This window comes from Hylobates moloch, unplaced genomic scaffold (assembly GCF_009828535.3).
Source record: "Hylobates moloch isolate HMO894 unplaced genomic scaffold, HMol_V3 SCAFFOLD_5, whole genome shotgun sequence".
Taxonomy (NCBI): Eukaryota; Metazoa; Chordata; class Mammalia; order Primates; family Hylobatidae; genus Hylobates; species Hylobates moloch.
Window position 1 is genome coordinate 88,610,685 of NW_026652280.1, and position 24,876 is coordinate 88,635,560.

At 50.1% G+C, this 24,876-nt stretch overlaps 1 protein-coding gene across 1 annotated transcript; it reads right to left on the reverse strand.

The window, feature by feature from the left end:
• Positions 1–12,633: 12,633 nt before the first annotated feature.
• On the reverse strand, positions 12,634–18,437 carry FGF19 (fibroblast growth factor 19). The gene is made up of 3 exons (XM_032151875.2): positions 18,060–18,437; positions 17,675–17,778; positions 12,634–13,973 (listed from the first exon to the last, which is right to left on the reverse strand). The coding sequence occupies exons 1-3, from the start codon at positions 18,289–18,291 to the stop codon at positions 13,659–13,661; spliced, it is 651 nt and encodes a 216-aa protein (XP_032007766.1). The 5' UTR covers positions 18,292–18,437; the 3' UTR covers positions 12,634–13,658.
• Positions 18,438–24,876: the final 6,439 nt, after the last annotated feature.

Sequence of the window (24,876 nt, forward strand, 5' to 3'; positions counted from 1 at the left end):
TTGTGGAGATGATGGAGCCTGCCTCTCCCCTGCCCTTTGCTGAGGTCCAGGCACACACAGTAGGGGCTTTGTTGATGTTTGTGTATATACGGTGTTCTTTTGCTTCCTGGGGGCTTGTCAGCAAAAGTTGCGGGGGGCGGGGTAGAGGGCAGCTGGTCAACCATCAGATCAGACTGCGGGAGGGACGAGCGTGAGCGCGCAGCTGCTGGGTGCGCTCGGGGCAACCTCGCGGATTCCGAGTCCCCATTCCAGTCACCGCCACCGGGGGCCGCCATTGCGCCGCGGACAGCCCCGCTCCTCCGGGGAGCCGCAGAGCCGCCTCCCTTTGGAGCCCTCTCTTCGCCGCTCTGGGACGGTGTCCCTGCGGCCCCTAGAATTCTCTTCTGAATCTCCACTGCCCCAGCCAGATGTCACCCTGATAATCAGACCTACGGGAGATCGGACCGTTTACTTTTTCTTTCTTTCTTTTTTTGGAGACGGAGTTTTGCTCTTATTGCCCAGGCTGGAGTGCAGTGGCGCGATCTTGGCTCACTGCAACCTCCACCTCCTGGGTTCAAGCGATTCTCCTGCCTCAGCCTCCCGAGTAGCTGGAATTACAGGCATGCACCACCACGCCCAGCTAATTTTGTATTTTTAGTAGAGATAGGGGTTTCACGATGTTGGCCAGCTGGTCTCGAACTCCTGACCTCAGGCAATCCGCCCTTCTCGGCCTCCCAAAGTGCTGGGATTACAGGCATGAGCCACCGTGCCCGGCCCGGACTGTTTTCTTAGATCCTCACTTGAAGATCCTAGCAGTCTGCTTTGGAGATGGACATTGTGGGCCTCACTGGGGAAGACACTGCACTCTCGAACACACAGCTCCTAGGGCCAGGTGCCCCTCCCACCTCAGCCCCACCAGACCCACCCCTGCCTCCTCTACCCCATTAGGCTGAGGCTGATCAGAGGGGCCCTGGCCCTCTGCCCGGGTCCCTGCTCAGAGGCCCCACACAGCTCATGGGGAGAAGGAGACATGGGCCCAGTGACAGGTTACCCGGCTCTGATGGGAAAAGCGAGGTCGTGGAGCCCTGCCTGTTCTGGGTGCTTCTGTTTGTCAGCCTGCTTGGGTCTGGGCTGTCCCCTGAGTCTCAGACTCCTAATCTGGGCTGGCATTGGGCCCCAGGCTTCAGCCAGGTCTAGACTCCCCACCAGCCACTCAGGCATCAGTCACTCCACTTGGGACCCCAGGAGCCGCAGCGCAGGACAGCTGACAAGGAAGGGGGCCCCCACTTCACCCTGAGCCTGCCTCCCCTGGTGGGGAGGACCCCGCCAGCCCCAGTGTCTGGGGAAGGCAGGACTCCCTGAGACAGGTGGGGGCTCCCAGCACCGGTAGGTGTCAGTGGCCAGGAAAACTCAAGGCCTGGCACCGTCACCATCATTCTCATTCTTCCCCAAAGTAAGGTGAGTATACGTGGTGCTGATGAGTCAGATTCCATGCCCAAATGTGCATTAAAATTTCCCTGGGAAAAAATAGAGTGTAATTTGGCAGGCTCTGGGGAGATTTTAGAGGTGCCTGCAGTTCACTTATGTCTTTCCGCTGCCTGGTCAACATGGTGAAACCTCATCTCTAGCAAAAATACAAAAATTAGCAGGGCATGGTGGTGGACTCCTGTAATCCCAGCTACTTGGGAGGCTGAGGCAGGAGAATCACTTGAACCCAGGGGGCAGAGGTTGCAGTGAGCCAAGACTGCACCGTTGCCCTCTAGCCTGGGCTACAGAGTGAGACTCCGTTTCAAAAAAAAAAAAAAGGCTTAAAAAAATTTTTTTTAAACAGCCTCACCCATATGACTTCATTTAACCTTAATCACCTCTTCAAAGGTCATATCTTTAAGTACAGTTATACTTTGAGGTACACTGGAGGTTAAGTTTTTAACATACACATTTTAGGGGCACAATTCAGGCGCATATGACTGTGTATACAGACACCTATACACACACACACATATATATATACACATACACGGCTTTTGAAAAAAAGAAACTCAAACTGAAGAAAAATATTATAGTAGAAGTTCTCCTTCCTACCCTGTCCCCAGTCCTCTAATTCCTGTCCCCAGAACCACCCACAGTTTTATTGTTTTCTATACTTCTTTCCAGAGAGGTTCTCTGTGTATATAAGCATGCATATATATATATATGGGTATATATGCATACATACCCTTTTTTTAATTATTATTTTGAGATGGGGCCTCACTGTGTCACCCAGACTGGAATGCAGTTGCACTATCATAGCTCACTGCAGCCTTGAACCCCTGGACTCAAGGAATCCTCCCACTTCACTTCCCAAGAAGCTAGAACTACAGGCATGAGTCACCACACCTGGCTGATGTTTACATTTTTTTATAGAGATGACTTCTCACTGAATTGCCCAGGCTGGTCCCAAACTCCTGGCCTCAAGTGATCCTCCTACCTCGGCCTCCCAAAGTGGTACATGCTCTCTTAAATGACAAATTATATTATACTATAGACAGTATCCTGAATTTACTTCTTCTACTCCACAATATACCTTCAATAACAAACCAACTGTGAAATTGCCAAGACTCAATATAACAAAGGTTTATTTATCCACTGTTCTCCTCTAAGTCCAGCACAGGTCACTGGAGGTTCTGCTCCATGTGGTCATGCAGGGACCCAGGCCTAGAAGGTTCACCAGGTTGTGACACAGTCATTGCAACCTCTTCCACGTGGCTTGGTAGAGAAAGAGAGAGTGTGAAGAATTCACAATTGGTTTTTGGTTTCCTTTTTACATAAATATCTCAAACATACCCAAGTGTAGGTAGTGTAAACAGACCCCCATATACCAATACCCAGCCTCAGCAAGGATCGATATTTCACTGTTCTTGTTCCAACAGTGACCTCATTCCCCATGCCCACCATTTTTGCTGAGTCATTTCACCTGTACATACTTCAATGCATATCAAACAGATAAAGAGTTTTTTTTACATAACCATAATACATGATCCCACCTAGCCAATTAACAATATAATTCAGTTTCCAGACTATTTCCATTTATTTCAACAGTTAAAAACTGTCTTTTTAAAGTTTTTTTTTTTTTTAACAGCCTCACTTATATGACTTCATTTAACTTTAATCACCTTTCAAAGGTCATATCTTCAAGCACAGTCATACTCTGAGGTGTACTAGAGGTCAGGTTTTTAACGTGTGAGTTTTGGGGACACAATTTAGTCATGTGTGTGTTTACACACACATATACATGTATGTACACACACACACACACACGGTTTTGGAAAAAACAAACTCAAACTGAAGAAAAAAGTTATAGTAGAAGTTCTCCTTCCTACCCTGTCCCCAGTCCTCTAATTCCTGTCCCCAGAAGCACCCACAGTTTTATCGTTTTCTATACTTCCTTCCAGAGAGGTTCTCTGCATATATAAGCATACATATGTATATGGATTTTTTTTTCTTTTTTTTTTGAGATGGGGCCTCACTCTGTCACCCAGACTGGAATGCAGTGGCACTATCATAGCTCACTGCAGCCTTGAACTCCTGAACTCAAGGAATCCTCCCAGTTCACTTCCCAAGAAGCTAGAACTACAGGTATGCGCCACCACACCTGGCTGATATTTACATTTTTTGTAGAGATGACATCTCGCTATATTGCCCCCGCTAGTCTCAAACTCCTGGCCTCAAGTGATCTTCCCACCTCAGCTTCCCAAAATGGTACATGCCCTTTTAAATGACAAATTATATTACACTATAGACGGTGTCCTGAATTTACTTCTTCTATTCCACAATATACCTTCAAAAACAAACCAATTGTGAAACTGCCAAGACTCAATATAACAAAGGTTTATTTATCCACTGTTCTCCTCCAAGTCCAGCACAGGCCACTGGAGGTTCTGCTCCACGTGGTCATGCAGGGACCCAGGCCTAGAAGGTTCACCAGGTTGTGACACAGTCATTGCAACCTCTTCCACGTGGCTTGGTGGAGAAAGAGGGAGTATGAAGAATCCACATTTGGCTTTTGGTTTTCTTTTCAGTTTCTATTATAGACATTTGAAACATACCCAAGTGTAGGTAGTGTAAACAGACCCCCATATACCAATACCCAGCCTCAGCAAGGGTCGATATTTCACTGTTCTTGTTCCAACAATGACCTCATTCCCCATGTCCACCTTTTCTTGCTGAATCATTTCACCTGCAGATACTTCAGTGCATATCTAACAGATACAGATTTTTTATGTAACCATAATACATGATCCCCCTAGCAAATTAACAACATACTTCAGTACCCAGACCATTTCCGTTTATTTCAATAGTTAAAAACTGTCTTTTTAAAGTTTTTTTTTAACAGCCTCACCCATATGACCTTATTAATCAACTCTTCAAAGGTCATGTCTCCAAGTACAGTCATACTTTGAGGTCCACTGGAGGTTAAGTTTTTTTGTTTTTGTTTTTGTTTTTGAGACGGAGTTTCACTCTTGTTGCCCAGGCTGGAGTACAACGGTGGGATTTTAGCTCACTGCAACTTCCACTTCCTGGGTTCAAGTGGTTCTCTTGCCTCAGCCTCCCAAGCAGCTGGGATTACAGGCATGTGCCATTACGCTGGGTTAAATTTTTTGTATTTAGTAGAGACAGGCTTTCACCATGTTAGTCAGGGTGGTTTCGAACTCCTGACCTTAGGTGATCCACCCGCCTTGGCCTCCCAAAGTGCTGGGATTACAGACGTGAGCCATCGTGCCTGGCTAAGTTTTTAATATATGAGTTTTGGGGACACAATTCAGTCATTTATGTGTGTGTATACACACCTATACACACACACACACATATATGGTTTTTGAAAAAAGAAATTCATACTGAAGAAAAGGGTTACAACTAAGAGAAAAGGTTTTACACCTATTTTGTTGAACTGAAAACCAAACAAGGCCCATGTGTTGAGTTGTTGGCTCTGTCTCCTGGGTCTCTTTATTTTCGACTTCAGTGATGAGGCTGCAAAGGAGGAGAGCAGCTCAGAGAGGACACGAAGGGGAAACCTGAACCGGGAGAGGTTTACAGGGAAGAATGAAAGTGGGTGACGCTTTGCCTTAAGCCATAAATGAAGGCAAGGGAGATCAAGCAGGCAGTCTTGACGTTAGCAGGGAAGTGAAAAAGAAGATGGAAGAAAGAAAGGAATGGCCAGGGAGGAAGGAAAGGTGGGAGGGAGAGTGGGTAGGATGGGGTAGAAGGAAGGTATCAACATTCACACATCATTATCAAGAACAAGGAAAATTTCAACTTCAGTGTGAATAAACAATCATCGACAAATGCGGAGATGAATGAGATGACAGAATGATTAATAAATTATTGGACAAGGATTTTAAAGCAGCTATCATAAAAATGCTTCAACTGCAATTATGAATTCCCTTGAAACAAATGAAAGCGTTAAAAATCTCAGCTGCCGGGGGGAGCGGGGAGGGACAGCATTAGGAGATATACCTAATGCTAAATGACGAGTTGATGGGTGCAGCAAAACAACATGGCACATGGATACATATGTAACAAACCTGCACATTGTGCACATGTACCCTAAAACCTAAAGTATAACAACAACAAAAAAAAATCTCAGCTGTCGGGCGGGCATGGTGGCTCATACCTATAATCCCAGCACTTTGTGAGGCTGAGGCAGGTGGATCACTTGAGCTCAGGAGTCCGAGATCAACCTGGGCAGAACAGTGAGACCCTGTCTCTATAAAAAATACAAAAATTAGCCAGGCGTAGTGGCATGTGCCTGTAGTTCCAGCTACTCGTACTAGAGAGGCTGAGGCGGGAGGATAACATGAGCCCAGGAGGCAGAGGTTACAGTGAGCTGTGATCAGCCACTGCACTCCAGCCTGGGTGACAGAGCTAGGCCCTGTCTCAAAAAAAAAAAAAAAAAAAAAAAAAAATCTTAGCTGTGAAAACTTATCTTACAAAATGGATTATTCTTGTCATACCCAACTAAACAAAGTCAAGAAGCCAGGGGGAAAAAGCACTCCCGATACATAACAGTACTTCAAAAATGTAATTCTCTGCAAGCCTGGCTGCTGAAACTGCCTGCTGTAACCTGAAATCAGTTTTACCCAATAGCTGCTGACAACCTACTGCAACCCTAAGACTAGGTTTACTCACCGCCCTCGCTCACCAATCAGAGCTTGCCAGCTCCCCAAGACCTCCTTCACGCCAGTGAACTTTCTTGAAGAGCAATAGGTAATATTTCTCCTTTTTACAAAACCTTTAACCTTCCCTTTGTTTTCTGGACATATTGAAGACTCTCTAGTCTGTATGTGTGCCCCAAATTGCAATTCTTTCTTCCTAAATAAAATGTTTTAATTTCAGAGATTTGTCTCTATGTTTTACTGGACTTTGACACAGCAAAGAAATGGAAATATGGAAAAGAACCAAATGGAGAATTTAGGATTGAAAAATACAGCCGGGCGTGGTGGCCCATGCCTGTAATCGCAGCACTTTGGGAGGCTGAGGTGGGTGGATCATGAGGTCAGGAGATCAAGACCATCCTGGCCAACATGGTGAAACCCTGTCTCTACTAAAAACACAAAAGTTAGCTGGGCATGGCGGTGCGCACCTGTAGTCCCAGCTACTCGGGAGGCTGAGGCAGAAGAATCACTTGAACCTGGGAGGCAGAGGTTGCAGTGAGCCGAGATCATGGCACTGCACTCCAGCCTGGTGACAAAGCGAGACTCCGTCTCAAAAACAACAACAATCACACACACACACAAAAACCCAATAACAACAACAACAACAAAACCTTTCTGGATGAGCTCAACAGTCAAGCAGAGATGAGGGGGATGGAGTCGGTGAACTTGATAACAGAGTGATCAAATTTCCATCATCTGAACCACAGAGAGAAAGCAGACCAGAAAGAAAATGAGCAGTCCCAGGGCCTGTGGAACAGCAGCAAAACAGCGAAAATTCCTATCACGGGAGTGTCAGAAGGAGAAGATAGATGAGTGGGGCTGAAACAGTAGCCAGAAAAATAGAGGCTGAAAACTTCCCCAATTTGGTGAAGACATAAACCTACAAATTCAAGAAGCTGAATCAACCCCAAATAGGAACAAAACAAAGAAATACATGGCAAGACACATCATAGTTAAACTTACGAAAACTTAAGACAAACTCTCAAAAATGCTCGGAGAGAAATGACTCTTTACTTATAGGGAACACCAGTTGGAACAATAGTGGATTTCTCATTGGAAATCGTGGAAGCTAGAGGAAGCGGCACATCTTTCAAATACTTAGAAAGCGGGGAAGAGGGGAAGAACTTTCTGAAAGCATCCTTCAGGGTTGAAGAGAAAATTCAGCTATTTTCAGATGAAGGAAAACTAAGAGAATTTGTTGCTAGCAAACTTACCATTTAAAAAATGGTTGAAGGGGTCCGGGCATGATGGCTCACGCCCGTAATCCCAGCACTTTGGGAGGCCGAGGGAGGTGGATCACGAGGTCAGGAGTTCAAGACCAGCTTGGCTAAGATAGTGAAACCTTGTCTGCACTAAAAAATACAAAAATTAGCCAGGCGCTTTGGCAGGCACCTGTAATCCCAGCTACTCGGGAGGCTGAGGCAGGAGAATCACTTGAACCCAGGGAGCGGAGGTTGCAGTGAACTGAGATCATGCCATTGCACTCCAGCCTGAAGAGTTCGGTGCAGTGGCTCATGCCTGCAATCCCAGTACTTTGGGAGGTCAAGGTGGAAGGATCGCTTGATTCCAGGGGTTCAAGACCAGCCTGGGAAACATAGGGAGACCCCATCTCTGAATAAAATTAGCCAGGCATGGTAGTGTGTGCCTGTGGCCCCAGCTACTCTGGAGGATAAGGTGGGAGGATCTCTTGAGCCCAGGAATGCAGAGGCTGTAGTGAGCTGAGACTGTGCCACTGCACTCCAGCCTGGGTGACACAGTGAGACTCCATCTTAAAAAAAAAAAAAGGAAAGAAAATAAACGAAAATGGTCAAAGGAGGTTCTCTAGGCTTTGAAGTTCAGAAAGGAAAGAGGAGTATCAGACTGATTAAAAATAGGGGTAAAAATATGAGATTGTCCTTCTTATGCATTTTAACAATCATCTTTGATGCCTGACACCAAAAATCATGGCATCTGATGTGGTGCCCAATATATGCAGAGGAAAGACTTAATGATAATTTAAAAGTGGAGAGAGAAAGAGACCTAAGTAAAGGTAATGTTCTTGCATTTCACTCAAAATGCTGAGCTATTGATAGCCTCAGGTCATGGTGCGTTATGCAGACAGTCATGTATGTACACGACCATGCAATGCTAACGATGGGGATACATCCTCAGAAATGCGTCACTGGGCGATTTCACCATTGTGCGAACATTATAGAGTGTGCTCGCACAACCCTAGATAGTGTCGCCTGCTGCACACCTGGGCTATGTGGTACAGCTGATTGCTCCTAGGCTATACACTTGCACAGCACGGTACTGCTCTGAACACTGCAGGCAAAGGTTGCACAATGGTAAGTATTTGTGTATCTAAACATATCTAAAAACATAGAAAGGGCATAATAAAAATATGGAGTTGTAATGTTACGGGACCACCATTGTGTATGTGGTCCACCATTAACCGAAACATCATTATGGAGTGCACGGCTGTATTGTAATACCCAGTATCTGTCTGTCTCTCTCTCTCTCTCTCTCTCGCTTTCTCTTTCTTTGCCTCTAATAGCAAAAGGTACACCTTCTCTCCTCAGTCCCCTAATTGAGGTTCCTTTTTGGTCACCTTGACAGTGGGGGAGGGAGTCTGAGACTAAGGCAGGCAGGATGCTGTCTCATGTCCTCCATAACTGAATGGACAATTTCTGTATCTTGGGTGGCCCTGTCCCCACCCACTCCCTCTCCTCTTTGGTCTTGTAGAACATTTTTGGGTGTCATTTCCCAATCCGAAGAGGGAAGGTCGCCCAGCGGATAGTGAATTGTAGGAACTTGGGGGAATACCTGTGCCGTGGGTTTTCCTCTGGGGAAGTGTCTCTCCCCTTCTTAGTCCTAGCATCCCACGAGGGCTGATTCTTCCCCGGGCTACAGAAGGGGACACAGCCCAGCTGGTCAGAGCCTCCTGTGCCCAGCTGGGATGAACAAGGGACACAGGAGGGATCCCTGAGACCCGTTCTGGGGCTCTTGCTGGAGTTGTTGGTAAAAGAAGAGAATTGCCCATCATTTCAGTTGAGGCTGCTGGGGCCATCTTGTCACTACAAAGGGAAAAGATGCTTGAAAATGGACAGACAGACAGACGATGCCTGGTGTGGTGCTGGTTCCCAGATCCCGCATGCCTAAAGCCCAGCACCACCTGGTGAGCCAATAAGTTCCCTTGTTTTTCCTACCTCAAGTCAATTTGAGTTGTGTTTTCTGCCACCTGCAACCACGAGAGTGCTAATGCCGGGGTGTTGGGTTCCAGCCCCCTCCTTGGATGAGAGGCCTTTCCCAGCCCCTGGGCACTTTGCCAGAATCCCCAGGAGTCAACAGGCCTTGAGCCGATGAAAAGGCTCTCACTTTACAGATGGAGAAACAGGCCCGAAGAAAGAGTGGGATTCACTCAAGGCCTCCATGCCCATGGGATCTTTTGAATTCCATTTTGGACTCTCACCAGCAGAGAGTCTTGTTCAACGGAAACAGTTTTTTGCCCCAGTCCTCTCTCATTTTTAACTCCATGTCAGTGGTGTGGGCCTAAAGTTAGGCTTGCCAGACAAAACACAGGACACCCGATTCGATTTGAATTTGAGATCAGCAATGAATAACTTTTTAGTATACATATGTTCCAAATATTGTATGGGACACGTTCCTACTAAAGAAATGCATTGCTCATCTGAAATTCTAATGTAGCTCTGGATGCTGTATTTTTATGTATTTGGCAACGCTATCTAAAGCAGGGACAGGGGATGCAGGAAGAGGGCAAGGCTATCTCTTTATGAGGAGCAGGGGAAGAGTCGGGGTAGGGTGGGTGCTAAGATGCAGCCTCAGAAAAATAATCTTCCCATCTCCTGCCCAAATGCCCCCATCACCCACAGTCTGTCATCAGGGTTTTGCAGCTGCCAGGTCAGTAAAAATGTGGCCTGGAGGGCAAACATATTAACCATCAACAGTCTAGTGTGAATTAGTTTACGTACATTTCCTTGTTATCCTCAGCTGTGTGGAAGGAAGAAGACTCCAGAGAGGGAGGTGCTGAGAAGCCTCTTTCTTCATTTTCTCCCTGAAGTGCTGGTCTTCAGAGCACAAAGGATGGAATTTGAACTGGTTCCCTGTGGTTCTCTGCACACTAGAACCACAGGGGAGCTTTTTTTTTTTTTTTTTTTGAAATGGAGTCTTGCTCTGCTGCCCAGGCCGGAGTGATGTGGCGCAATCTCGGCTCACTGCAAGCTCTGCCTCCCGGGTTCATGCCATTCTCCTGCCTCAGCCTCCTGAGTAGCTGGGACTACAGGCACCCGCCACCACGCCCGGCTAATTTTTTGTATTTTTAGTAGAGACGGGGTTTCACTGTGTTAGCCAGAATGATCTTGATCTCCTGACCTCGTGATCCACCCGCCTTGGCCTCCCAAAGTGCTGGGATTACAGGCGTGAGCCACTGCGCCTGACCCACAGGGGAGCTTTTAAAAAATCCCAGTGTCCAGACCACACCCATTGCCATTAAATCACAATCTCAGCTGGGCACGGTGGCTCATACCTATAATCTCAGCACTTTGGGAGGTTAAGGCAGGAGGACGACCACTTGAGCCCAAGAGATTGAGACCAGCCTGTGCAACATAGCAAGACCCCATTGCTACAAATTAAAAATAAAAATAATGAGCTGGGCATGGGTCTGTGGTTACTTGAGAGGCTAATGCAGCAGGATCCCTTGAGCCCAGGAGGTCAAGACTGCAATGATCAGTGATTGTGCACTGTACTCCAGCCTGGATGACAGAGTGAGACTGTCTCAAAAAAAAAAAAAAAAGAAAGAAAGAAAGAAAGAAAGAGAAAGAAAGAAAGAAAGAAAGACAAAAAACCCAGAATCTCCATGAGTGGGTTTCAGCTATCATCTTTTTTCAATGTGCAGCCAAATTTGAGAACCAGTGGACATAATAGCTCAGGACAGATGGTTCTATCCTTGGTGAGGGTTGCTGTGGATAGACAGCCAGCTCTGTGCCAGGAATCCCGCAGACGTCATTTCAGTGGATTTCTGTATAGCCCTACCACGCAGACCCTGTTAACCTCATGTCCGCAGAAGGATGCAGGCTCAGAGAGGTGATCTGACTTACTCAAGGTCACACAGCAATCAAAGGGCCCTGCCCACAGCTCCTGAGCTGCCTCCAGGCTGTGTGGCTCCAGGAGAGTGCCTTTCCTGTCTAGCCTCTGCCACAGGTAGAGAAGGCTGTGTCCACAAGCATCATCCAGCCCTGCCTGCCAGCTCTCTAATCAGCGTGGTTACATGACAAGGACACCAAAGAGTGAGAGGGGCATCTTGATTGGCAGATGGAGACAGGGAACAGCCCAAGGGTTAACTCTGGATGTCCTGGGCGTGTCATCAGTGAGAATGACAAGTGGAGGTCCCTTTCACTGGAGAGAGGGGAGGCTTCACCTGAAATAGCCTTCGTAGACTTGAACAACGACATTACCCCCTCGCTGCCAATGTAAGCACCTGGGAACTACTGCCCTGAGCGACCCAACCCTCCTCCCCGACTCCCTCCACCATCCCTAATCCCTGGCAAACGCTCACTTGGAATCATGTTTCATGCACACGTTGGTGTCTGGTTGCACCTGCTCCTCCTTGCACTCAGGATGTGGACCCACATCTGGTCACCCTGACTGCTAATTCTTGCCTTCCCAGCCTGCCTCGCAGCTGGGGCTGGCCTGGTCCTGTAATGCAAAGCTGGTTCATAGGATGTAGCTGGAATTTGCTGAAAGGTTCTAAGGAAGTTTTGGCTTTCTTGATGAGAGAGGCCCAGCCCGAAATGATTCCCTCTCCCTGAGTACAGGGCGCTCAGCTGAAGCCACAGCAGCCCTGGTGAGACGAGGCCCCAGCAGGACAGGGACACCAAAGAAATCACAGAGGGCACAGCCCAGGCGTTGCTGGGCCATTGGGTCCCTCTGGATTTGTGGCTGGACAAAAAGAAATCCTATTTGCTCAGGTCAGTGGTCCTCCGTTAAGGGTGATTTTGCCCCCTAAGAACATGCAGCAACTTCTGGAGGTATTTTGGTTGTCACAACTTGGGGGTTTCTACAGGCATCTAGTTGGGGGGGGGCTGCTAAACGCAGGAACATCTTCCCCCAAGGAGGAGTGCTGAGGGCGAGAGGCCCTGACTTAGGCCGCTGTTCCTTGGTGTTTCTGTTTCCTGCAGCCAAAAACACTCCTGGCAGAGAGGCTGCCCTAACCACTGAGATTGCTGGAGAGAAGATGGTCGGAGGAAGCCAAGCCCCTAGGCCACGAGGAAAGGGCAGGACAGCAGGGCCCAAACCAGCCTCCACCACTAGAGCTGGCTGGCCCAAACCCGCTAACTTCCCACCCGAGCTTTTGGTGTCCAGGGAGACACACCGAGGGTTTCCTCCTGTGGACGGTGCTGCCCCCCACCAGCCCCTTCCCCACCCTCCCTAACATTCTAGGTGGATAACAGAATGCAAATTTTGATACAAACAAACTCCGTTTTAATGTACAAAACAAACCTCACTTACATACATAAATATAATTTGGGGGCATAAATAATGTAAGAAAATAAGAGATGTACATATCAAAATAAATTACTCATAAATATCATGTTGGAAAACCAAGTGCTGGGGAAAGGGTTCTAAGTCTTCCCCCGCTGCTTCCACACCACAAGTTATTGACAAGACTTGGGGTCTTCAAATCTTTTCTTTTCCTGATTTTTGAATGACAAGTGCAGGTTGACATAAGGTGGGGGGCCTGGGAGACCCCAATCCATGGGGAGGCATGTGAGGTGGGCAAAGGGCTGGTGGGCTGGGGGATGGAAGCAGGTGACACCGGGGACAGCAAGTTATTCTCAGGACAGCATCCATGGCAGAACTGGCCTCAGGGGGAATTCTCAAGTTGTCCCAGGGCTGGAGTGGGGCTCCAGGCTTCCCCTACTCCTGAAGCCTGGTGGGCCATGCCTGCTCCAGTCAGTTCTGGCCTGGAGGGGTTTGGGAAGGGCAAACGGTCCCTGGAAGTAGAGATATAGATCAATTCCCACATGGGGTTGAGTGAAATTTACCTGCTGTTTTACAGAGTGGATCACCTGTTCCTGAAATTAAAACCACTGCCTGTCTTCTGGCTGCTCCTGGGGAAGTGATGAGAAAAAATTAGAGAATTTCAGTTTGACATAAGAATTTTTCCAAAGGAAGTGAGTTCCCCATCGATGGAGGTATTCAAGCAGGACTGAGACAGCACAGCAGCTTGTCCAGCAACCTCGAGGGAACAGAATGGGGGCCCGGGCAGCAGCTGGGAAAGCTACAGGCTTACAATGTTGTGATCAGACAAGTCTATTGGCTAGAAACTGGCACTGCCAATGGAAAACTCTGAATATGTACAACTTCTAGATGTTTCTTCCTAAAGCTAAACAGAACGTGGACTCAGGACTGTTCTTGTAGAAGCACGGCCCCCACTCTGCAGGGACCACAGCCCCTGGCAGCAGTGAAGAGGCCCGGGCACCGCCTCAGTTATTTCTCAAAGCTGGGACTCCTCACGGCCTCCAGTCCGGTGACAAGCCCAAATGGGTCCATGCTGTCGGTCTCCAGGGGCGAAGAGAACATGTCAGATTCCAAGTGGCCCCTGAGGTCCTCAGGCTCCTCTGGGACCATGGGCAGCATGGGCAGGAAATGAGAGAGTGGAAGAAAGCCTCTGTTCTTATACAGCTGCCGCTGTTTGGCACTGCTCAGGGAGACGGGGAGGCGGTGCTTCTCGGATCGGTACACATTGTAGCCATCTGGGCGGATCTCCTCCTCGAAAGCACAGTCTTCCTCCGAATACTGAAGCTGCAGAGAAAACAGGCAGCTCTGAGCAATCCACAGTGGACGGGGAACACGGGTACACACGGACATTTGTGCTACAGACTGTCCCTGGTGGCCACCAGCAGTGGCCTTCCACATGAGCATCACTTGCATGTTTTAAACATACTTCCTGATGTACACACTGTATATGTAAGTATATATAAAAATACCTTTATATATATAGGTATATATAATATATAATGCACTTTAAGGCCAGGCACAGTAGCTCACACTTGTAGTCCCAGCACTTTGGGAGGCCCAGAGCAGATGGATCACTTAAACCCAGGAGTTTGAGAGCAGCCTGGGCAACATGGTAAAATTCCATCTTGACAAAAAGTACAAACATTAGCAGGGCATGGAGGTGGGCGCCTGTAGGCCCAGCTATTGGGGAGGCTGAGAGGTGGGAGGATGGGTTGAGGCTGGGGGGGTCAAGGCTGCAGTGAGCAATGATCATGCCACTGCACTCCAGTCTGGGTGACGGAGCAAGACCCTGTCTCAAAAAAAAAAAAAAAAAAACCACAACTATATATATACACAGAGAACACACACACATATATAAATGTACTGTAAGTGTAAGTATATATAATATGTACATTATTTTAATATATAACCCATTAATAAATTAAATATACATTTATATACCTTTATAAATTATTTATAATCTTTATGTAGATATACATGTACACAGACAAAACTGAGGTTTATTATTTCATATATGTGTATTTTATGTATATACTTAATACTACATATACACTCTATATAGACCCAAATAATTTCCACTAAATTACCTCACTTTTTCGAGAGCCTTGTCCTGAGCAATAACATCCATCAACCCACAGGAATGCCACCCGTGTTTCCCTCACCCTTTACATTACATACGTAACTCCTGGCATTTAAAAAGTTCCTGGGTATTTCACTGGCACTTTGGGAAACACTGATAAACCGGGTTATCATCTTAGGATAGGTCTTTTAAATAAATTGCGTGTAATCCGATCTGGGTCCCAGATGAAAGCATCTGTTCCCCACCTATCTCAGAAATCACTGTGTGCCTTTATCATTCTAAGGCCTTCTGGTCTGCAGCAGTTCTGAGAACCATCAGCCCCGCTGTCTCCTCCATTCAGTCACCAAGGGCCTTCCAGGCAGGCTGCCAGGAGCCAGATCTCAGCAGCCCCTCCCCCAGGCCAGGCCAGGCCAGGCCAGGCCGGCGCCCAGCTGGTGGCCGGAAATGTGTGCTGAGGGAAGCCAGTCCCTCGTCTTAGAACATTCATAGTCCACGGGGTTGAGAGGTGCCAGTGGGCAAGTGCCATCCCACATCGGTGTCATTACCCCTTGGCGACCCAGGACAGGCGCAGCCGGGAGCCGGAAGGGCTGGGCAATAAATACACTGCAGGACTGCCTCAGTCAGGTTCCTGCCTAAGTCTGCAAAGGTCACTGAACTGCAGGTGGGTGAGGATGTGCCTGTGCCAATAAGCTCCTGATAAGAGGCTCATTGCAGCAACCCAGGCTCCTGCCGAGACCACGGATGGCTGGGACAAAGCACCGGACAGCAAGCATGATTTCTCCCAAACTCCCAAAAATGCCAAATGATAAATAAACAAGGAACACAAAACAGAATGATTGGAGGACCTTCTTCTATTTACTCCGCTTGTCCTTTGGGAGAAATTAGTATCACTTTCTCCATACAGAAAACGAAATGACTTCAAGTTTCTAGAAGAATGTGGCATTTTTATTTAAGAAAGAAAGAGGCCAGGCGAGGTGGCTCACGCCTGTAATCCCAGCACTTTGGGAGGCCGAGGCAGGCAGATCGTGAGGTCAGGAGTTCGAGACCAGCCTGGCCAGGATGGTGAAACCCCATCTCTACTAAAAATACAAAAAAACTAGCCGGGCATGGTGGCACGGTGCTTGTAGTCCCAGCTACTTGGGATGCTGAGGCAGGAGAATTGCTTGAACCCCACAGGTGGAGGTTGCAGTGAGCTGAGATCATACCACTGCACTCCAGCCTGGGCAACAGAGCAAGCAAGACTCCGTCTCAAAAAAAAAAAAAAAAAAAAAAAAAAAAGAAAGAAAGAAAAAGATCCTCAATCTGTGTTAGACCATGCACAGGGGATCAAGAGGCACAAAGTGGGCTGGGCGCGGTGGCTCACACCTGTAATCCCAAAGCACTTTGGGAGGCCGAGACGGGCGGATCACTTGAGGTCGGGAGTTCAAGACCAGCCTGGCCAACATGGTGAAACCCCATCTCTACCCAAAATACAAAAGTTAGCTGGCCTGGCCGTGGTGGTGGGCACCTGTAATCCCAGCTACATGGGAGGCTGAGGTAGCAGAAACGCTTGAACCTGGGAGGCACAGGTTGCAGTGAGCCGAGATCGGGCCACTGCATTCCAGCCTGGGCGACAGAGCAAGACTCTGCCAAAAAAAAAAAAGGCACAAAGGGATTTCAGGTGACCCAACCCCCAATTTGGGCAGAATGGCGGGTTAGGTTGACGTCGCCTGCTGGCCTCCCATCATTAGGAACCCCCCGCTCCCGGCCATAGTAAATGTCAAAATTAAAGTTGCAAGGGTGGGTTTGGAGCGGCTCTGGGTGGGAGTCAGCGTCCAGCCTGCCGACTACCCCCTTTCCCTGCAGTCCTCTCACGCAGGACTCCGCCATAAAACCTGAAACAGGCGCTCTGAGTACACGGAGCACGGCAGAGGCACCGTGCAATTTTGAGATTCTAAAATGCTTTGTCCCGCTGTTCACAAAGGAGCTGGTTGGGCCGGAGGCGGCCCCGCCTCTGCATCCTTTCTGGGGTGGGGGCCCCGGGAAGGCGCGGCCACCCCCGCCCTGGCCCCTGCTCCGCCAGGGAGTCCGGGGCTGCGTGTGAGGCCTGCGCGGGCCGAGACCTCACACAGCCTCCTCTGCGCGCGGGGCCGCGGGAGGGGCGCGGGTTCGTTCCTTTGAACTCCCAGCCTTTGTTCCCGGCCACTAGAGCCCCAGAGCTCGTACACTTCCGGCCCCGGGACCTCTGCGGTTACCTGGGCCTTCCCAGCCAGCCCCCACCCCCTGCCCCCACCAGAAAGCGTTTACAGGACAGGTGAGGCCCGCAGGAGGAAAAGCACTCCCCCGGCGCAACATGACTCCAGCGCATCTGCGTCTAAGCCACACCATGCTCCTGGTAGATTAAAAATTAATTCTAAAAAAAATCTCGCCTATCCCAAATGCACTGTTTTCTGCCTTGCTTGACAATTGATTTGTTTTTAAAGGAAAGTTATGGGTAGACCCTCTTTTTTCTTTCCTATTCTTTTTTTCTTCTTTTATACTGGAGGGAGGGAAACGGAGGCGAGGACCACACACGCGCAGGCAGAGGCTGAAAAGGCCCGAGGTGGGTTTTCCTGTTTCATATCAAAGGAGGCCGAATAATGGGTTTCCTCGGTCCGGCTGGGCCGGCCTTTGACTCAATTAGAAATGCAAAGGCAGCTTTTGCCTATTCTCTGGCTACTGGCTGACACCCTAAATTTCCGCAGAAAATCGTCGGCATGCACTTAATCGGTCTTTGCAGTCTTTCCCTCGAAGTTGCACGCGGGTCTGGGAGGAGGAGGCGAGGAAACCCTAGATTCGAACCAGCGCCTTTCTCTCCTTCAGGCTTCCGTCGGAGGACAGGCGCCGGTCCCCCGCCCCGGCGCATCCGCCCCGTGGGGACACTTACCAGCCCCTGCATCTTGCCGTCGGCGCCCATGCAGAGGTACCGCACGCTGTGCACGCCCTTGATGGCCACGGTCCGCAGAGCGACTGCCTTGATCTCCAGCAAACCTGGGCGCAGGGGAAGCGAGAAGCTGCAGCCGGGACCCGCGGGGCCCGCACCACGTGGGTGCGGTCGGTCCACGAGCCTGTGCCTCTCCCTAGCGTCCCGCGCTGTTTGGGGACTAAGGGAGGGATCCTATCGTCCAGGTGCCAAAACCTGGGGTTCCCAGGAGTTGAGGGGTCCGCAGGAGCCTAAGGGTGGCAAAGGAAGGAAGGGCGCTGGGGTGGGGTGCGCGCGGCGGGGTGGGGTGCGCGCGGCGGGGCGGGCGGGGGTCCTGGCGGGCACTCACTGTGCGCGCTCTGGCCCCGCGCGCAGTCCACGACGCCGTCGGCACGGATGCGCAGGAAGCAGCTGGAGAGCCCGTGGGGGCCGGAGGTGTACAGGTGCCGCAGACGGATGGGGTCGCCCCAGCCGTAGTGCACGTGGGGCCCCGCGTCCGAAAAGGCGAGGGGGCGCCCGGCCACTGCCAGCCAGAGGCCGGCTAGGATCCAGGCGTGGACCACCACACACTCGCTCCGCATGGCACCTCCCTGGGGCTCTCGGCGCAGCTCCGGCGATGGGGGTGCGGGAGGCTGGGCGGCGACCGGGATGCGCTGCGGGGCTGTGAGTGCCGGGTTGGGATGGTCGAGGCCCTAGATCCTGGACGCAGCGCTCCTGCTCTGACGGCGCGGCGGCTCCGGGTCGGCAGCCTTATATAGTAGCGCCTTACGGGCCCCGCGGGTAGGTGCCCAAGACACCCGAGCATTTCTTATCGGGATTGCATCAAGCCTCCGCCCCCCGCACACACCCACTCACACCCCGCCTCCGGCCCCAGCCCCAGCCCCCTCCCCGGGCCCGGGCAGGCAGGCGGCGGCTTCTTGTCCCAGCCGGGGTGACCCCGCCCAGGCCGTTCGGATCTGCGGGAGGAGGAGGCCTCGCTTAGCGGCCGGGTTTCGGGGAACTCCTCCCCACCGCGAAGCGGCCCCGAGGTTCTTGGCTGGGAGAGTTTGATTTTGTAAAGCAATCGACAACTGGGGCCCTTCCCCCAGGCCTCAGGCTCCCAGTGGATGAGCTCGGCGTGGGGCACTAGCGGGGGCGGGGTCACGAACCCCGGGGCCAGAGGTTGGGGGGCACCGAGTTTTGCCTTCTTCACCCTCTGTCGGGAAAAGCCTCACCTCGGCCTTAGGGCCCCTCCCCTTAAAAGCCCACTCGCACTCCCTCCCCCGACTTTCCCAGCCCCGCACATCTGACGTCAAAGCCGTCCAGTAGAATTTCCCCCAGCAGTTCCGACAGTCTCAGGTTCTCCCAGCTTCATCTTCTTGCAATTCCTGCCCCACCCCTTTTATCTGGGTAAATTGCCCCCCGACTGGGGGCCGGGCGCGCTCTTGGCCGGTGGGGAAACAATGGAAGCCGCGCGGACTGTAGGTGGCGCCGCAGCCTCGGCGTCGGCCTGGGCTTTGCGCTCCTGGCCCCGCGCCCCTGCCTGCTCCGCGCTCGGCCCGGCCCCGCGGCTGTGCCCGAGATGGAACCTGAAAGGGGGCACTGGGAAGGAGGCTCTCGGGCAGGGTGGGCGGGCCAGCTGCGGGATTGGTGAACCCCAGCTTCTCGGCTGGAGGGTGGTGGAGGCAGGGGCGCAGGGAGGGAGGCCTGGGCCTCCGTTTCCCGGTTTTTGATTTGTCTTGTGTCGGGGGTCTGGTTCTTGAGTCCCCGAGTCCCTGCGCACGGGGTCAGGGGGAACAGCATGGTCGGGGAGGTCAAGAGCGCCTCACCTGGTGGGGAGGGGTCGGGAAGGGGCCGAGGAACGGTGATGGGCGCCCCTGGCGTCCGGGCAGGTGTTAGGTGAGGAAAGAAATGGGGGCCGCTCCGTGAAGCAGTTGCTGCAAATAAAGAAAAGGACATCCAGAGAATACCCTGGCGGGGAATAAAGGGGTCCTCCTAGGGGGCTTTGGTTGAACTCTAATTATTTCTTGTTATTCTTACAAACCCCCAGCTCCTGGATGTGGAGCCCCAGGAGGCTGGTTTTGGGGGCAGAGCCCTCCTGGCCCAGCGCAAAGGCGATGGGGAGGGCAAACGGGAGAGACAGCGAGAGAAATGCCAGGCCTAATGAATTTCAATGAGCAGAGGCCACATTCATTCCCCAGTCAGTGACTGGCGTTAATGACTGAGGGCGCAGCAAATGTCACCAGGAAAGTCTTTACAAAAAGACATCATCCCGAAGGCTTTCTAGACCAGGGACCCCCACGCTGTGTGTCTTGGTTCAGAAAGCCGTGGCTTCTGTTAAATCTAATTACTTCCCCCCTGTGGCTTTAAATCGACGGCGGCTCCTATTAAACTTAATTACCCTCCCCTGCAGCTTTCGTTTTAAAGATCCGTGGTAAATGCGTGATAAATGCTCTTGAGGGCAATGGCAGAGGCTGCACTGGGGGACACGACCCAAACCGGGTGGGGGCGATGGCAGCCTCTGGTTCCACCCCTACTCCTCTGTAGCCCCTTCCAGGGACATGGGGAAGAGAATGGCTGATGCGATCAGGGAGCGTGGGGAAATGAGGAAGGCGGCTGCTGTCCCCCAGCCCCTGTTCTGAGCACTTCATGGAGGTTCTCAGCTCAAATCTCCACAAGAACCCCCATGGTATTCTATTCCTCCCTTCCCCATGGAGCAGGAGGGAAATGGGGGCCCCAGAAAAGTGGCTGAGTGACCCAAGGTCGCACACCCTGTTAGTGGTGAAGTTGGAATTTGAACCCAAACAGTGGGGCTTGTAAATCCAGGCTGTGCTGCGTCTTATCCTGGGACAGGGGCTCCGGGGTCAGACCCACTGTAGCGTGGATCACACCCGGCCACTCCCTGGGTAGGTTGTGGACCGCTGACCCATTGCCCTCTCATCTTGCTCTCAGGCTTGTCCTGAGGGTGACAAGGAAGAGGGGACAGAGAGGGCCTGGAATGTAGTGCTCATGAAGGTGGTGATGGCAGGCCTTGAGGTCAGCTGTGTGCCGGCCATCTCACAGGCACAGCAATGCTCTGAGAGCTTAGGGGATGGATCCTGCTCATGTGAGGAAGCTGATGGTTATAGAGATGGACTGCCGGGCCTCAAGGTTTTGCCCCAGGTGGGCCAGGCACACAACCTTGGGTGTTTGCTGGGCTCCCTGGTGTGTGTGGTTAGAGGGAGCCAAGCCTGCAGAGGACAAGGCAGCGCTGGCCAGCAGGGGGCTCTCCGGGCGAGAGCAGAGGTGTGGCAAGGGCTGAGGTCCTGCTCCCACTCTGCTCTGTGCACACCGGGACATCTGAAGCCACCAGTGTGCTGCATTGGGCTGACTTTGCTTTTCAGGTTGTGTTTGATTTGCCCCCCGGGTGGCTAAGCTGGCTGAATCGCCCAGGTGGGGTTTCATTCATTGAATGGCATGGGCAATGGGGAGCAGGTAGGGTCCAAAGCACCCTGGATGTCCCGCTCACCCATGCAGGGGTATGGGGGTCTCCAGCCCAGGTGTCCAGAAGGGTTTGGCTTGGCTTTGTTCTGGATTTGATGTTAGCTTAATTAATTAATTAATTAATTTTTTATTTAATTGCCCTGTAGAACCGTAAATCCTTTTTCTGGAGTCTTCCTTCTTCCATCTGAGGGTGTAGAGGTTCCTTCTTCCTGATTATGGCAAATGAGTGATTTCCACCATTTCTAAACCCGTGTCCCAGTGTCTAAGAACATCTTGTTCGGCTTCACCTCCAATTTTTACATTACGAAAATCCTAGTTTTCCTTTCATTTTACAGTTAGAATTGTACGTTTCGCTGTCAAATGTGCATTCTTCTACATAAGCACTCCCTGGAGCCCCTCCCAAACCCCCTGCCCCCACCTTGTGATTGAAAATTATTTTGTAATTGGAGAAACTTCTGGGTGTGGTAAAAGTCTTTATCAGAAAATAAGAACTGCAGGGTAGTATGGGACCGAGACAGCTGTGAACACTGAGGTGATTGAGGCCACGCCCCACAGCTGGTTCCTGGCCAACTGGAGGCTGAGACCCAGGGTCTCCTGAATCTCAGCCCAGTATTTTTGCTAGAACCTGCTAGAACATGCATTATTTCCCCCAAGACTTTCTGATTCACCAACAGCCATTTTTCCCCCATACGCATCGTTATTCTGAAATGAGGCCACCCAGCTAGTCCAGAAATTGGCAGAGACTATGACAGAGTAGAAGGAAGACCTCTTTGAGATTCCATTTCCTCATTTGTAAAACAGCAAAAGGAACGCTAATTTACAGGGTTAATATGAGCATTAGAAAAGACATCCCCATCTATCAAGTGACCAATATTTGTAAGATAGAGACGGCCTGGCACATGAAAAACACATAACAGAAGGGTAGCTATTGTTACTGATGTAAATGCTGCTCTCTGGCGATCTTTGGTACATTTATTACTTATTTTAAAATTTAATGGCAACTCTAGAAAAAGATATATAGTGACAAAAAGCTGGACGGAGATCCACTAGAAAAGGGTAAATAGAAGGCTGGGCGTGGTGGCTCATGCCTGTAATCCCAGCACTTTGGAGGCCAACGCAGGAGAATTGCTTGAACCCAGGAGGCAGAGGTTGCAGTGAGCCGAGATTGCACCACTGTACTCCAGCCTGGGCAACAGAGCGAGACTCTGTCTCAAAAAAAAAAAAAAAAAAAAAGGCAGAAAAGGACAAATAGAAGATGAAGATGTTCTCTATCTTTATAGTGGTAGTGAACACACAGGCAATGACATTTATCAAAACTCATAGAGCTGTTCCCTTAAAATTAAGGTGCCTTTTTTTCAGAGCAATTTCTATTAAATTCTAAAGTAAATTGTGTCTGAATTTTAAATAAGCATTAATAGATACTTTTTTTCCAGTTGTTCTATTGTGTTGAAACATAAACAACATAAAATTTACCATCCTAACCATTTCTAAATGTACAGTTCAGAGGAATTAATACATTCCTAAAGCTGTGTGGATCACCTCCACCATCCATCTCCAGAACTCTTTTCATCTTAAAAAATGAGATTCGGCTGGGTGTGGTGGCTCACGCCTGTAATCCCAGCACTTTGGGAGGCCGAGGTGGGTGGATCACCTGTGGTCAGGAGTTCAAGACCAGCCTGACCAACATGGAGAAACCCCAACTCTACTAAAAATACAAAAATTAGCTGGGTGTGGTGGCGCACGCTTGTAGTCTCAGCTGCTACAGAAGCTGAGGTGGAAGGATCACTTGAACCCAGGAGGCGGAAGTTGCAGTGAGCCAAGATCACACCACTGCACTCCAACCTGGGCAACAGAGTGAGACTGAAAAACAAATAATAATAAAAAAAAGTATGGATGTATCTTAAAAAAAAAAATCATTTGAATTGTAACCTCCTTTCCACCAACTCAGTTGTAAACACTTTCCTTGGGATTAAATATCCTAGCACATCCTTTGACACCAGCACATCTGAGTGATACAATCTGTTGTCCCCTATTGCTAGATCTTTAGGTTGTTTCGAATGTCCCCTGCCAGACCATGCAGGGGAGAACTTTCTTGGAGACACATCTTGCGCATGTCTGCTCTTGGAATTTCTGAGCCCTGTCGTCTCTCCCCCAGGTAGGCCCTGGCCCTGTGTAAAGGGTGGAATTCAGGAAACTGCTCTGCTTCTGTTCACACAAAGGACAGCATAGCTTCCTCCAGACATCTGCAGTGAGCCTTAGCACACATGGATGTTCTCAGCTCAAATCTCCACAAGAGCCCCCGTGGTATTCTATTCCCCTCTTCCCCATGGAGCAGGAGGGAAATAGGGACCCCAGAAAAGTGGCCGAGTGACCCAAGGTCGCACACCCTGTTAGTGGTAAAGTTGGAATTTGAACCCCAACAGTGGGGCTTGTAAATCTAGGCTGTGCTGTGTCTTATCCCGGGGCAGGGGCTCCTGGTGTGTAAGCGCCACCACCAGCAGGCACCATGAGGCATAGCAGCTGGAGTCGGAGCCCTCCCTTTACTGCCAGTTCAGAAGGCCCAGGACGTGAGCTCCCCTAGCTGGGAGGGCCTGCTTGTGCTATGAGCCTTACTTTTCTCACCTGTGAGGACAGGAGCTGACAGAAGTAGCCACAAAAGATGAATGCTCTTTTCCCTCTGGTCTCCCTCATCAAAACAGAAATGAGTTCCCATCGCAAATGTGTTGAGCTGTCAGAGTAGCAACGTCATGAAAGAATGCACCCAGGCTTTGAATGTCAGCTATTGAAAGAAAACAAAAAGTAGCTTAATGAGAAAACATTAACAGTGTTCATGCTGACTCCATGAAAAACCATAAAGTGAAAATAGCGAGGTTGGAAATTCTCAGAAGGCCTGGCCTCTGTTGGCTTCATAAACCTTTCGTGGAGGAGGACGAGTCCCAGCCTCCGCAAGTTGATGATTCTTCAAACTTCCTGCCCAGAGGGAGGGTCTTTTCTCTCCGAAAGCTCAGCCACCCTTCCACAATGTCTCTTTTCTTTCTTCTGTCCGAGATGGTTAGGATATCCCGGGACAGGCCTGGCCAGCACCATTTGCTGAGTGCTTGAAATCCTCTGGCCGTGGCAGTGGTGGTGGTGATGGCTGGCACCAAGTGCCCAGAAGTGTCCTGGGCAGTTTATATGCCTCATGGTATTTCAGTCTCACAGCGCCCATTCTAAAGAGGGGCAAAGTGAGGCTCAGAAACTGCTCCTTGTCCAGAGTCACGAATAAAGCCAGTAAAGAGCCGAGTTGGGATTTGAACGCAGTTCTAGCTGAATTTGAGTCACAAAGCTATTTCATCGTTACTCTCTTTTTATTTTTATTTTTTTAAAAAAGAAGCAAAACCAGGCCAGGTACAGTGGCTCACACCTGTAATCCCGACATTTTGGGAGGCCAAGGCAGGTGGACCACTTGAGCCCAGGAGTTCAAGACCAGCCTGGGGGACATGGCGAAACTCCATTTCTACAGAAAATACAAAAATTAGTCGGGCGTGGTGGCATGAGTCTGTAGTCCCAGCTACTTGTGATGCTGAGGTGGAAGGATCACTTGAGCCTGGGAGGCAGAGGTTGCAGTGAGCTCTGATCCACCACTGAAAAAGAAAAAAAAAAAAAAAAGGAAAACCCAAACAGCTGCTTCAGAAAGTTAAGAGGCCTGACCAAATTCAGAGCCC